Here is a 15729-nt window from a genome sequence, read left to right as displayed (position 1 = left end):
TCAGGGGTCTACATAACCTGCGTATCACTCAGTTGAGGGACAATCATTTACAAATTATTTCTTAACATTTTTAGCAAATACAAAGGAAGGTCAAAATCCAGGTATCATGACCCATTGACAGCAAACCTCAATGGCCTCCCATTTCACTGCAATAGAGTAAAGGTGAGAGTGTAGTCAGAACGTGGGCCAGCATTTCACACACGGCAGACTGGGCAGGGAGTTCACACACAGCAAGCTGGTTAAACCAGTCCTAAGAAAGTCTTTATATTATCACTGATAACAGTCTTACTTCACATAACAGGATGGAACCAAATCCCTGAGTTTCCTCCCTTAATAACACCCTTAAACCAACAAGGTAAAAAAAAAAAACCCTTCACCATTAAAAGGAATGCTAACCAAGGTTTTAAATGTGCAGCAGTAGCACATTTCACATGTTTGAACTGCTTCGTCCTTTCTTCCGTTGGAGATTGTTTGGTTCTTTGCTTTTATGTTCTACTTTAGTTTGGATTATGCAGGTATCTCATCACTGCCTGTTGTGTTGTAGTTCAAATTCACTGCAATGGTCTAGCTGCAATCCAACTACATGACCGCCAGCACAGTATTAGAAAACACTTTAAATATTTGCATAGCCAGAGTTCATTTTAGCACCATAAAAGGTAAAAGGTTTGAGTTAGACATAGTAAAAAAAACCTAAATTCAATGACAAACATTTTAACAAATTCCTTTTCAATACTGTGTTTAAGGGCACTGCCCAAAAGTTTACCATAGTAAAGTCATAGCAAAGTGTAACGAAAAGAATTGTAAAGCCTAGAGAAATTGTACAGCATAATAATATAGGATCAACTATCGGAAATGACCTGCAAAAATACTATGGTAAACTTATTTATTACTTTATCGTTTACTTGGCAAATTAGCAGATAACATCAGATGGGCACATATGCAATGCAAAGTAGAGAAGCATCTCCATCAAAGGCAGAGTGGTGGATAAGGTGCTCTATATTGATGGCGAGGGCATTCCAACAATGTCAGAAAAGCCTGCAAAGAGTCTTGGGAGGTGGTAGGATGGTGATTTAAAAGGACAGTGCGAGTGGGAGAGGCGAGACAGCAGGCAGTGCACTACTAGGCAAGTTTAAAGTCTGGTGCTTTCAGTTTGGTCTTCTTCCAAGGTTGCTGTGGCCACTTACTGTGTATGACGTTTCCCCCGTCATCGGTAGAGACTGGAAGCCTCGATTAGTTCATGCATTAGTAAATGGCTGGTAGTTGCCTCAGCGGGGCAGCACTACAGTAAAAAGAAACTGCAGCTACCAGGCTCGGCTCCAACTAGGGAATTCAAATGTGCTGGTTCAGCTGGAAATGACACTGATGGAATCATGTGGAATGTGTGAGGAGGTAGCACCTGTAGTGAGAACTGGAAGAAAGAGGGCAGCAAAGGACAGAGGAGAAGGTGAGGTGAGGTTTCAGGAAATATTTCGGAAGCAACCCGAGCAGAGTTTTCAGTTTCTGCACAGAAGCGTGTGTCGATCCTCCTAGAACATTAACGTGGACTGGAAGCAGGACCACACTGAAGCCTGATCATCAATCCCATATGAAACAGAAGCGGCACCGTCCAGCATCAGCTGCTGTCACCAATCCAATCTTGTCTATATTCATCATGTTTTTGTAAACTTTCCCACTGATAAATTTCTCCCTCTGATAGTAATGAATGGACATCCCTTCTTCCAGTCTGCATGAAGGTTAACACCTCGTTAGAGTCAGAGACTGGGCTCTCCCAGCAAGCTACAATCCTAACTGAAGGGCAGTCCAAAGCCAAACTGGTCTGATCTAAGACTGTTGCCAATGGAAAACTTTCAACTCTATACAGCTTAATGTACAAAAAACGTGTGTTTTTTTCATGAAGGCTGACCTTGTCTTACATTAGCCACTGCTTACTGGAAAGTGGGGGAAAGGGTAGCATGTAGACATGGCTGCTGGTTCAAAGGGCTGAGCATGAGAGGTGCATCTGTTTCAAGGCACAATAAGTACATGATTGTTAGGCGAATATTTGTATGACAATTTTAAAATTTGGATAAAGAAACATATCTAAGGTGCAATGGCCTTTCAAATTTGAGCCAAACAAATCTGACTTAAAGGGCTCAAAGAAATTTTTTTATTTCGTTAGACACAGCTACATTTCAAACATGTTTTATACACATGGGTCAAGCTGCAATGCTGAACTTGACTAAACAGTAAACACTTTCTAACATGTCACGCATTGCGCCGGTCCTTTTTGAAATCTCATCAGTGGCACATTGAGAGAGACGGTAAAATGCGTTCTTGTTTGACACAACAAAACTAACAGCCTGCTCTTTGACTTTTACTTGCTGTATTTGATCATTGATCCTAAATTTGCCATTTTATATCACATACTGTACAACATTACATCCTCCAACAAGTACTGGGACAGCAAATGGGGGAGGGGTGGAACTGAACGGCACTAGACCAGTGCCGTTGTACATGTCAGAGTCCATCCACTCACATCGTACATGCTCTTTTAATAAATATAAAAAAAAAAAAAAAAAAAAAAAAAAAAAAAAAGGCGCCTCTCCACCTAGACAAAAACACTTGGGTAATTGGATGAAAGGTCAAACCATTCTCGTGTTGGACTGTTTCATGGTTTCAAAGCTTCAGGTGATGTCAAGTACATTGCTGCTTGTCTAGGACAGATGCCAGCCTCCTCCCAGTCTAGTTGCATGCCAAATATAGTACAACAGCATGGCTTTCTGTCACAAGGGGCCATGTGTCTGAGCAGATCAAGGACGGTCAGGGTAACAGAGTTCTGCAGGTCAGGGTTTATCTGTAGTAGTCTACACTGAACAACACAGACGTTTTATTTGGATTTTGCAAGAGATCAGGGGACTTGGATTCTATTCCATGGGCACAATACTGGACTTTACACCAAATCTCAACAAAAGGCCAGTGACTTTTACTGGGAGATCACTCAAGCAATAAAACTAATTTTCACCTTAACCTTCGCTACGCCACTTATTCTCAGTTACCACCACAGTGGCCACTCATAGGCAGGTACACTGGAATCTCTTTTTAAAGCACTGGACATTTAATTTATTGGACAATCGTTATGGTGTCAGACACACTAAATATTAGCATTCTTTATCGTCGCCTAACATTTCTAAGTTTGTTGTAAACCCATGATGTTGTGAAAGAAGTTTTTTTTTTTTTTTTTTTTTTTTTTTTAAAGCTAACCAATGTTGTCAGTCTCCATACCACACACTTGAGGACAGGATGCCTTTATATATCATGAAACAATGTTAGAATACTCTCAATCATAACACGCTCCTTCGATTCAAGCAGTCTAAGGACATTTCTTCAATCTAGTGTGCGATATTTAAGCTCTTTCCCAGTGGTTGCTTCCAGCCATGCTGATGGTGTGTTGAAACTCATGCAGCAACCAATGCACGAGTGAAGAGCAGTAAACTGATTTCACTTGGGATTGAAACCCAGGCCCTCAGGAGGGGAACAGCTAACAGTCTAGTAAATTGGACTGGATAGTGTCAAGGATGTTCTTGACAGAAAATCAGGATTTTTCACATGCTTGAGTGAGACAAGTTTTGGGTAAAAATCAGCAATAAAGAATGACTTACTGTACATTTTGTAAACCTATTTTTTAAATAAAAAAGTATTTAAAATAGTGGGCCTTAAAAAAAAAAAAAGTACAAATGTATGTATTTTTACAAATAAAATTAATCATTTTCCTTTTGTTTTGTTTTTTATTTAAAAAAAAAAAAAAAAAAAAAAAAGCAAAATTGGCAAATCTGTCCAGAACCAGACAGGACCCTGGTCATTTTCTATTTACATCAAGTTTAACACTGATAAAGAGAACTTCACAGTCACACCATAGTCAATGTGAGATTTAAATTAGAAACACACACACAAAAAAAAAGATTTTACAGAACAAAACAAAAAAAAATACTGAGTGTTAATAATGGATTTCATTTTGTTAGCATCTGGCATCATTTAAACCCCTGTTAAAATTCACATATTTACAATTAAGAAGTGTTTAGTTTCATTGCACAAGTAGAACCGAAGAAAAAAAGTGGCCTTTGGTATACAAATGTTGACTTAGTGTTTCTCCAGTAATGACTAAAACAACATACAAGAAAACAAATAAAATAAAAACAATGGTCACACATGATAATGGGATTTTCATATTAAATATAACAAACATAAAATTCCAGAGCTCATGACATGTGTGCACAATTGATAGGAATCTGTAGAACAAAAAGTGCTGCTTTAGTTTTCCGATTCCGAGACAATTCTCCATGATAGTGACAGGCTAATTCAGGGAGTAGCTAACTGGGTTTGAATCCTGTTGATTGGACTCCTGTGATAGAAGTGCTGGCACTCTGTTCCACTGATCACTCCAATTGTAACATTATTGGTTCAATGTACTTCTAGAAGAATGGAAATGATACACAGGTAAGCTTGACCTAGCAAACAGAAACGTGGCCATACTGAACTGTTCTCGATAGATTCAACACAATGTTGTTAATAGACAGATGCTGAAGCAGCGGGCTCCAGATAACTAAGAAAAAGAACACAGAGAGTACATTAACTGGCTTCCTGAGTTAAGGAATTCCTGGTTTTAAATGTCAGAGCGACAGTCCAATTGTGTTTTAACACTAGACTTTGACTGGGTAGCGAGAATGCACTCCAGCTAGACTACTGTTCACCTGTGAGGGGGACCAAGCTCACCTAACTCCTGAATGTATTAATCCTACAACCAGAGGTCATTTTCCTGCCAAATTGGTTGAATTCCAGGATGATTGATGACCTCCCTGGCTCTACATTTAACATCACCAGGTAGCTACAGCAAACTACAGCTTTGACAGATGGCTTTGCGTGCATGCAAGCAGATGCTGATTTTTCTAACGGGTGGATTACAATCTATAGAAAACATGCTAATTAGTGCAAAGGGTTTCAAAAGTGTGTATAGTGTGCAACAGTAAATATTAAACTAAATAGTTTGGCTGGCATTTCTGTCATGTTAAACCAATGATTATAATTATCTGAATAGGTACAAACGGTTGGATTGCGGTATGTTGTTGCTTTTACCCCTTGGGGCATTTTAAAATAAAGTATTTATAGATTTTAAAATGGTTAAAAACATAGTGCACAATACATTAAAGTAATTCTAGGACTGAAGAAATGTGCCTTGAGTAGATAGATGGCCTTTTTTAATTCTGGAGAATTTAGTGAAAACAAATTAAAAGTATGTGCGTCTATGGGGGCATTGCAGATTAAATACCAGGTGGTGATAAAGTCAACTGGCATAGCACTGAAATCTGGCCACACTGTCAGTTTCCACTGTGTCCCTCAGGGGTGCTGTCTCTGTGTCCCCAATTTAGTTGCATTAACTAGCATCTGTGCTGTAGGTTAGTGTCCAAAACAGAAAATACTTTGACCTTGGAACAGTGAATAAGCCTTGTACCCTTTATTATACCAACAAAAGCAATGCTGCTGCAGCTTTAATAGGTTATCAATGGGAATCAAGAATTCCACCAGGCCCTTGCAGTGGTGATGCTCCGATCAGCAGCCAAAGCACATGGAAACATTCAACAGCATGAGATTCAAACAGTGCCCCCTAGGGATCACAGTGGGAGCTGTGACAATGTTGAGCATATCATGGGGCAACTGTAGCTACTAAATTCCAGTGTGGATATAGACTTTGGCTACTAGATAACTGATTTGGGTACTGCTACAAAAAGAAAAAGCACACTTACTGATTACCCCTGAGAATGGTACTGATTGGAGCTCAAGGACAGCTGGATGTCACTGTGCTACAAGTTCATAGTCTATGCTATGGTCTCAACACCAACGACTTCAAGCTGTTACACTGGGTAAGGAATAATTGACCATGCACTCCATTATGATTTGAATTGTCAGGGAAGTATCCGTAATGGCATGGTTGGTTATTCAGATGTCTTCAAGTACATTATGTGCTTTTATGTCCGATGTGAAGGTAACATTTTTTATTAAATTTATTAGATCTAAACAGAGGAGTATATAAATCCCACTGACTTTAAGCCAGCTCCAGTGCAGATTTATTGTATTTATACATGTAAAGGGTGTCAACAAACAGTCAGTATTTAAATCTGCTGCCGTTTACCCATTAAAATAAAAGCCAAGTCGTCTCAGTGGCACAACTGGATTGGGACTTTGGAATATGATACTGGGGAAAAGCACTTTAGTCAGGTCTGAAGCAGGTGATACAAATGAGATGCTATTAATAAGAGGTCATGGGGAGCAGGGTTGGACAACCATTGGTCTAGTAATAACCACTTTCTCTTTAAAGTTTGATCTTTGCTCCAAAAGCACAGAGTAATAAAACAAATCTGACCATTTGCACATCACAGAAACTGATCAAATTACTTGTCAATGAAGGTTCTGGTCACTGTTAGCTTTCACTTATACAAACATTCATAAGGTGGGGGACCATCACCATCTGCAAGGTAGAATCATGCCTTCCTTATGCCCACCAAACTCACAGCAGACTTGTGCACCCCTGAGACTGGCTAGTAAGATGATGCGTTTTTATCTTTGCACTTCAGACTAACATCAGCACTAAGTGCTCAGACACCAAAGCACATGTACAGCAGCACACACTGGCTTTGTGGGATCTCTTTACAATGCAATGTAGCCCCCTCTTTATTTGCATATTTTTGAGCCAGTTAGCTTGTGGTGCATTGTAGCAGCTTTAGAATTCCTTTTAAAAGTAAAACCCTGGCTTTAAAAACATTTCCCCACCTCCAAGTAAAACTACATTCCCACAAGCATCTTTGTTTTGTTATTGTTCTTTTTGTTTTCCAGACTACTTTGTATCGAGTTGACGTCCATGCACACTGCCACCACTCTACAGGAAGGAAGGAAGCTTCTATAGTGTTGTGGTGGCTTGAGCTGCAGTTGTATACTGCAAGTATGATAGTACAGTGATACAATAATATTAATTGTCCATGGTCAACACAATCAGAATAATGGTCTTTCTGATATATATCTAGTTTCACAAGGATGCTCCTTCACAAGGAAGCTCCTTTTTAAAAAGTTTAAAGCGCCAGCGAAACACATTCACTCGTGGTTTTTCTTTTACACTAGTGTTTCACAGCCATACTAACTGACACTTATATAAAGTAGAACACAAATGGTAGTTTTATTTATAACATTGAAAGCAACACTATATATCTAATGCCCTTATTTAAAAAAAATATATGTAGTGTCAAAGTCCACTGAAATTATCGCTATATAAAAGGTATGTCATAATATTTTGCATCACTGCAACCCTAGTGGTGGTAAGGCATATGGGTATAACCTTCTGTCAAGTTTAAAATAAAACATCAGCAAAGCAACATACTTGGGAGAAAGCTGTTCCACTGATGAGCTGAGAAAATGCTTTCAAAGCCTTTATTCTTGAAATAATTGAACCCGATATGCTAGTTCTGAAGTCCTTCCATATACAAAGACACTATCTCATCATGGGACAAAAGATCAACCCCAATCACGACTTCAAATATCTGCTCTGTGCTCTTTTCTTTTAAGGAGGAGATGGGGTAACGGAATAGGTTGTTCCTATTTAGGGATAGAACTTATGATTCTATGATTTTATGATTGAATGTAGAACAGTGACCATTGACAGTGCTCCAACTGACTTAAACAATCCTGTAAACATGAGGAAACAAAACAAAATAAAAAAAACATAGTGATTTCTGAGGTACTTCCAAGAAAACTCCAGCCCCCCTCACCACTCATTCTTGGCAGGGGAGGTTTCCAATGGTGACTACCTCTGGACCACATCGCTAATCTCCTTGACGCAGGTCAGTAGGTTTGTGAGAGCTGGGCTGGGGCCGGGCGTGGGAGCAGAGGAAGCCCGCAGCTCCTGTAAGCTCAATTCCAGTTTGCCCACGGCCTCCCGGAAGGCGAATTTGTTGCGTGTTTGCGGGATGCAGTCCACGTAGCCCGTGCAGTAGTCCAGGAGCTGGTGGCCGGTATCGACAAGCTGGCTGCTAGAGAGGGGGGGTGTGGGGCTGCCGGTGATGGCGCTAGTCAGGGACTCTGCACACTCGAGCAGGGCCTCCTTGCTGATCTTGTCCGCTGGGACCCTCTCTGTCTGCAGACGTGTTTTCCTCAGGGAGACCTTGGCAGCACCAGCTTGGAGGGAGGCTCCATTGGAAATCTTGGTGGGCGTTGTGCCGGAGGAGGAGGTGGATGATGATGGAGGAGGAGGCACTTGAGGTGGCGGCACTGACGGTCGAGCCCCCGCCTTCCCAGCCTTCTTCAGCCAGTCCCCGTTCGTCTCCGGCTCTTGGGAAGAGTCTGTGGCCTGGAGGCTGGAGCTGGAAGTGGAGGGGGGACAGGGCTGGAGCAGTCTGGGTGTAGGGGGGGGAGGGGGGGCACACTTGGGCTTCACCAGCCTGGGCCTGTCCCCCCCTACCCCCTCCGACAAGAGCTTAAAGCGGTTCCCCTGAGAGTCCATGGCGATGAGCTGCACGTCCGCTGGCGCGTGCTTGAGAGTGGGCGAGATGAGCACGGGGACCTTGTGATTGTGCGCCGCCCCGTGGAGCGTGCTCAAGGCCTTGGATGGAGAAGCCCACCCTTGCCTGTCCTGCTGCCCTGGTTCTGCAGCACTGTCTTTGGCCCTGGGGGAGCTGCTGCTACTGCTGGAAGAATCTGCCTCCAGCTCTCCCCCAACCCCCGGCGCCCTCTGTGCACTGCTGGACCCTGCTGCTCCTCTGGGCAGCAGCTTGGCTTTGGGGCGCTCCCTGATCTGAGCTGTGCCTTCGTCCATCTTGCAGAGCAGAGCCTCAGCCGGCCTGCCTTCCTCCAGCTGGGAGGTGGTGGAGGAAGTCCTTTCCAGCTGGACTTTGGAGCGGTGGGTGTTCCTGGGGAGCGTGAGGGCCATACGCTCCAGGTCAGGCAGCCCTGAGGACATAGAGGAGGTGGAGTTGGACCTGGGGAAGGGCTTGGCTGCCTCGTCTGCTCCAGAGCCTTTGCCGGCCTTCAGCCCCAGGGTCTTTTTGATTAGGCGGGGAGTGAAGAAGCCAGCAATGCCAGACCAGCTGCTGCCCCCAGGAGGGGCACTGGTGCAGGAAGCGGGAGGGGGGTTGTTGGCAGAGGTTTTCTGTCCGAAGGTGGCCCCACAGCACCTGGACTGCACGTGATTACCTCCTCCGTGGGTGGGAGAGAAGCTGAGTGCATCCACATGTGGCAGGGAGCTGGCACAGGTGAAGCTAGAGGTGGGCTCGTACTTCTTGTGGGGCTGGTTCTCCATCTCCCTGAAGGAGCTGCTCCTCTTGGGCGGGGTGGGGATGCTGTGCTGCTGCTTCTTCTTCATGAAGGAGCTGAAGAAGCCAGCCTTACGGTCCCTGGTGAAAGAAGTCTCTCGGGGCTCCTCCAGCAGGCTGTTGGGAGATTTGTCCCTCTGTTTGCGGGGAAGCGCTGGAGAGCCGCCCCCTCCAGTGCTACCGCCCCCAGAGAGCACGCTGGCTGAGAAACCTACAGAGAGAGACACAGATAGACAGGCAGACAGACACAGAGAAAGAGGGTGGGGGAAGAGGGTGGAGAAAAGTTAGAACTGCAGTTAACAAGGGGAATAAAAATTATTAAGTATTTTCATTATGAAGTGTACAGATGTTAAATTTACATGATAGTGTGCCTCTGTGCTGCTCCAGTACCTGTCCTGGCTGCTTTATCTCCATGTTCTGTGTGTGTGTCTGGGTCCCTGCTCGTGTTTGTGTGTACGCGTCTGGGGCCCTGCGTGTCTGTGTGTGTGCGCCTGGGTCCATGTGTGTGCGTATGTCTGCGTCTGGGTCCCTGCATGCTTGTGTGTGTGTGTCTGGGTCCGGGTCCCTGCGTGTATGTGTGTGTGTCCATGGGTCCCTGCGTGTGCGTGTATGTCTGCGTCCCTGTGTGTGTGTGGGTCCCTGGGTCCCTCTGTGTGTGTGTGTGTGTGTGTGTGTGTGTGTGTGCGCGCGCACCTGGGTCCCTGCGTGTGTGTCCGCGCGTGTGGGTCCGGGTCCTTGCGCACACGCGTGTTGGTGGGTGGGTGTGTGTCTGGGTCCCTGCATGTGTGGATCCCTGTGTGTGCGTCTCCCCCCTCTGGGTCCCTCTGTGTGTGTGTGTGTGTGTGTTTGTGTGTTGATCTAGTACCTGATGGAGCGCTCTGTCCTGGCTGCTCTGTCTCCATGTTCTCTTTGTTCTCTGTTTGTTTCTTTGTCGTCCTGGACTTGGAGGGCAGGAGGGGCAGCAGCGGGTTGGAAAACGCAGAGCAGGAGGAAGAGGCAGTTTTACACAGCTCTTCTGCAACCTCTATTACAAAAATACAGAAACAACATTTTCATGGACCCTTTAAGTACATATACATTTTTTGTGACAGGGCAGTTCCCTACGTGTTGCAGCACGGTCACTGTGCTTACAGCAACAGTAGTAGTAACCCATTGTCAGCAAAATCAGCTACATCTGAAATTTAGATTTACTGTGAAGTCACCTTTACAGGAGTCTTAGTTCTTGACAAAGGCCAAATTTAACAACTGAAGAGTCAAGAAGGTGCTGTTTTGATCAAGCTTTATCCTTTACATGATCATCATGCACTTAAAGGGTTAAAGAACGGTGTTCTGAGATGTTGTTTCACTGCTAAAGTTCTGATCAGCAATGGGAGGACAGAGCGAGGTAAAACAAGGTAAGGGAGAGGGCGTTTTCTGGGAAGGCTGCCTTACCTTCAGAGATGCTGGAATCGTGGAACATGGTTTCAAATGCCTGGTGTGTCTCAGAGAAAGCAGGCCTGTCCAGGGGGCTCCACTGCCAGCCTGAGAGGAGACCAACACAAGCAAGATATCAGTACATTGAAAAGTATTTATGAGCAGAGACAAACAGGTTTTCTTATAAGCTGGTGGACTATAGAGAGTAGTGGATTAGGGTAGATGCAGTCTGCAATGGGGCAGTGTAATCCTATATAGAGCAGTGGGTAGCTGCTGTCTGCAATAGGGTAGTGCAGTCCTATGTAGAGCAGTGGGTTGATGCAGTCTGCATGGTGCAGTGCAATCCTATATACAGCAGTGGGTAGATGCAGTCTGCAGTGGGGCAGTGCAGTCCTATATAGAGCAGTGGATAGATGCAGTCTGCAATGAGGCAGTACAATCCTATATAGAGCAGTGGGTAGATGCAGTTTCCCATGTAGTTAATAGATGAACTCTGTACTCACATGCTCTCATGAGCTCGTAGACTGTAGGGGGGCAGCCCTCAGGCTGCTCCATGCGGTACCCCTTCTCCAGCAGGTCGTACACCTGGGACAGGTCGATCCCAGGGTAGGGAGACATACCGTATGTGGCGATCTCCCACAGCAGCACTCCAAAAGCTGAGGAAGAAGAAACCAGAGGCTGTCAATGCACAATCAGAGACTTGCCTACATTTAAACCAAACCGGCTTTCTAACCCCACCTTTGCGAAGGAGCTGTATTGAGGCCGACTGGTGTCAGTTTAAACCTTTGTGGTCCTGTCAGTCCAGGTCCTACATTACAATTTTCCTTTTCCAGACTGATGTCGGAGCCTGTCCGAAATCAAAAAGACGTCAAGCACAGGTCTCTAATCGTTTTTTCTCCGGAAAAAACCAAGAAAACCGTTAAAAAAAAAAGGGGGCGGATGTGAGCAATACAGAGGCTCTACACCACAGACCCAACACGGACATAAAAAAACAAGACAGCTGCTTCCACTCCCAGCGCTCAAAAGAATATCACTGACATTTGCAGAGCTTTTTGAGTTGTTATAGTAATAAAATAATGACTTGGATCGCATTATTGAGGAGTTTGGTGATAAAACAAGTGATCAGGAGAGGATTTATAAGTATGCACTACTATGAAGGGGTATGTGATAAACAGAGAACAAGGGATGGGGCTTGGCTGGAGATGCAGTACTAAATGTCCTGTTGACATGCAGTGCCTTTTAAACTTGGTTTACTGTAAAAAAAAAAAACACTTAAACAGCACGTGTAAAATAAACCGCGCTCGTGAAAATAAATTGGACCTGACGAGTCTGACAAGCGCTGAACAAATTGCCCGCTAAGGGTTAAAATAGCACATGGTGCCTCTATATTGCATGTTTTATTTTACTGGCTAGAAGCCATTAAATGTCCCCCAAAATAAGTAAAAACAAAAAAGTAGCTTTTTTTCTTGGTCCTTGAATCAAATTGGACAACCCTTAAGGACTTCCTAACTGGACTAACCATGTCAACATACCCTTTCCTCAGTAATCACTTTTAAAAGGATTTCCTCTAAAAAGATTGAGAAGCTGATCCAAAAAATGACAGCAGTGCTGTAATTAAAACATGCTATAAAGCCAGGTTGGTGGCACTGACCCCACACGTCTGATTTGATGGAGAAGGTGTTGTACGCCAGGCTCTCAGGAGCAGTCCACTTGATGGGGAACTTGGCCCCGGCATGGGCCGTGTACGTGTCTCCAGTCATCAGGCGGCTCAGCCCAAAGTCAGCCACCTTCACCACATGATTCTCCCCGACTAGGCAGTTCCGTGCAGCCAGGTCCCTGCAGGGGTCAAACAGAGCCTGCTTATGAATCAACGTATTACACAGGCATTATCATTGACAATCAAGAACCAAAATAACCTGGCTTTCATTGCAAGCTTGACTGCCTTCTTACTTTCGTGCTAAGGAGACTACTATGACAAGCTTCCACAATTAGCTTTATGAAGAATTTCAATAACAATCTCAGAATTTATAACACGTAGTTGACCCTGATATTGATACGATACAGCCACCTGACATTTCTTTCTATCACACAGTGTGGGTTTCTGTGTAAGATACATGCATTCTATTATTGAAATTCAACAACAAAGAGAGTCTGTCTGACATTTACAGCCACCTGAAATGTCTTTGTATCAGATGGAAATGATATCACATTATTAGTTATACTTCTTAATTTAACTAAAAAGTATATAGTATATGGTGCTGTACAGGATACAAGCAGATTTTGACCACCTCAGGGTCAAGCAGCTACCAGAGAGTAGATATTAGCTTGTGTCACACTTTACATAAAATCACAGATTATCAAAACAGTCAGTATCAGCGTCATAAGTACTAAAACAAAACGGAGTACATTTTTGGACGAAGACGCAAGTATCAGCCTGCTGTGTGAAAAGGTACAGCCTGCTAGTGAACGTGCTACGTGATGGATCTCTCACTCACCTGTGGATGAAGTTTTTTTTTTCCAGGTACTCCATGGCAGAGGAGATCTGCGTGGCCATGTAGAGCAGCACCACTGCGCTGACCTCCTCACGGTTACACTCCCGCAGGTAATCCAACAGGTTCCCGTGGGGCATGTACTCCGTCACAATGTAGAAGGGGGGCTCTAGAGTACACACGCCTGGGGGGACAGCATCAAACACTCAGTCACCAACTACAAGCAATCAAGTTCCATTTCAACACAAAAGAACTTCATACACTGAGGTAGGTGCACAAAGAACAAAGCCAAGTTCATTCCTTGGTGTTATAACAAATGTGTGTGTGTGAGAAAGTCAGGATTGTCATCTATTTTTTTGCTGTACTGAGTGGATCTTGAGATACTAAAGATAATTCATCCGGAACTTGCAATCTGTGAGTCATATTGCAAGTAGAACAGTTTTGTTATTGTTTTGAGTGGCTCTTGTGAGACTGTAATAACTCATCCAGAACTTTAAACATGCAATTACAAAAATATAAAGGTCTCTGGAATAGTGTTCGTCAGTGTCCAATCCCATGAATGTACAACTTGTATATAAAATAATGGCAACGGGAAGAGATAGCCCCTAAGGGGCGCACTCAATTCATCGAGTGCCCTTGCCCTGGCCTCCCTCCCTCACCCTCACTCACCTAGCAGTTGATCAATTCAGAGTGCCCTTGCTTCAGCCTACCTTGCTCACCTAGCAGCTGATCAATTCATCAATTGCCCTCACCCCCTCCCTCCCTCACTCACCTAGCAGCTGGACCAGGTTGGGGTGTTTCACTTCTTTCATGACGGAAGCCTCTTTCAAAAACTCCTCCACCTCCATCGTATCTTCCTGAAAGAGAACAGAGGGGAAGCGGTTTTAGTAATGGCACAATTTCCTCCATCTTGAAACAAACTAAATAAATAATTCCAAAAATAGATGAAAATCAAGGAAAGTCAAACTAGTGCTGTTCACCATATTAACACTGCCATTTTCTAAGGCATTTACTTTGAGGCTGACCAACGCAATGCATGACTAAAAACAGCAGATGGCAGCATAAGTATGATGAATAGTTAACTTTTACTGTACAATGACAGATACAGTATTTGAGAATATACTGGAAAAAGGACACACTTGTTTAATACCAAAGTTTTGAATAATGGTTCGCTATGATATAAAAGTGATTTAGTCCAACCTCAGATGGAGAGCTTTTGCTAGTCAAGTCCCTCATATTTAGATACATTGCCTGCTTGCCTGTGGCTTAACACCACCCACATGGACCAGCTTTAACCCTTACTTACTAAAACGAATTTGTGATCGTAAGAGATTCTCTGCTATTATTTAAGAATGTGCTATATTGTATTTAGTCGTTTTTGTCATTTGTAAGGAACTGACTGCAGCTGTGCTGCTACAGCTATCCTGGAATTCGAGATCAGTGAAATACAAATGCCACCACTAGTAACTTTTGCAACAGTTTCACAGTCCTTTGCTGCTGATTTCAAGCTATTCAATTCCATGTTTGTACATCAGTAGCTGCAGTCCCCCCTGCCTGAAAGCCATTTACATTTTTTAACAATCAGCTGCATTTGACATCAGCTGAATTAAAAATATCTGAATTTGAAGTGTTGAATCTTTGTTAAAATAATGCTCAGTTTTCTTGTTTCCAGTCGGGAGGTCATTGCTTATTGTTGTTTAACCCTGCCCAATGATTTCACCAAGTGGCAGGAATTGCAACATTACTGCATTCCTGTTATGAAGTCAATACAAGTGATTTAGGATCGGCGGGAGGCTGCTGGCAGCCACTACTGACCTTGAGTGTTTTGACAGCCACTGTGAGGTTGTATTTCTTCCAGAGCCCCACGTATACCTCCCCGTACTGGCCGCCCCCCAACTTGTGCTTCATGGTGATGTCCGTGCGCTCCATCTCCCACTTGTCGTGGATGGGAGACACCCCGTACACTGTGGGCTTGTTGCACTTGGGGGCCGGGTAGTGCAGCGTGGTGACCAGCCCATCAGCCACCGTGGAGTGATGATGGACCAGCTCAGCCAGGGTGCTGAACCTGCTCTCCGAGGTGACGTACACCTGGGGGAGAGAGAGCAAAGAGAAAAGGTGAGGAGGTTCCTTCTATTAAAGGGATCATAGTTCACAAGATAACCCCATAACTTAAAGGTTGTGCACATCCATTCTTGTCAAATGTCCAGAAGCACAGGTTATAGTAAATTGTATTTGTTGTGTAATACTTTAGTTAGGTATCGGTTAAAAGTGATTATAAACAATAGTAGAAAAAAAAAAAAAAAAAAATGGGAAAAATGTATAATAGCCTGAAATAACTAATTACATTCTCCCCTCATGAAGCCCCACCCACGTTCCCTACTCCCCTTGCAGTTGGAGGCAGTATTGATGCGGAAGTGGTACACTCTCTCCTCATGAAGCTCCACCCACGTTCCCTACTCCCCTTGCAGTTGGAGGCAGTATTGATGCGGAAGTGGTAC

At 44.0% G+C, this 15729-nt stretch overlaps 1 protein-coding gene across 2 annotated transcripts in view; it reads right to left on the bottom strand.

Moving 5' to 3' along the window:
• Positions 1-3776: 3776 nt before the first annotated feature.
• The window catches only part of abl2 (c-abl oncogene 2, non-receptor tyrosine kinase), a 55859-nt gene continuing 43906 nt past the window's right edge, over positions 3777-15729 (bottom strand). For both annotated transcript variants that reach the window (XM_041278517.1, XM_041278519.1), the window contains exons 4-11: positions 15047-15319; positions 14004-14088; positions 13238-13415; positions 12394-12578; positions 11246-11398; positions 10761-10850; positions 10195-10353; positions 3777-9540 (exon numbers count right to left, since the gene is read on the bottom strand). In XM_041278517.1, coding sequence (XP_041134451.1) covers positions 7826-9540; positions 10195-10353; positions 10761-10850; positions 11246-11398; positions 12394-12578; positions 13238-13415; positions 14004-14088; positions 15047-15319 — 2838 coding nt within the window. In that variant the 3' untranslated portion in view covers positions 3777-7825. The remainder of the gene's footprint in view (positions 9541-10194; positions 10354-10760; positions 10851-11245; positions 11399-12393; positions 12579-13237; positions 13416-14003; positions 14089-15046; positions 15320-15729) is intronic.

Source organism: Polyodon spathula, chromosome 18 (genome assembly GCF_017654505.1).
Source record: "Polyodon spathula isolate WHYD16114869_AA chromosome 18, ASM1765450v1, whole genome shotgun sequence".
Lineage (NCBI taxonomy): Eukaryota > Metazoa > Chordata > Actinopteri > Acipenseriformes > Polyodontidae > Polyodon > Polyodon spathula.
Note: the sequence above shows the minus strand (reverse complement) of the source record. Positions and strands in the feature narration are given on the sequence as shown.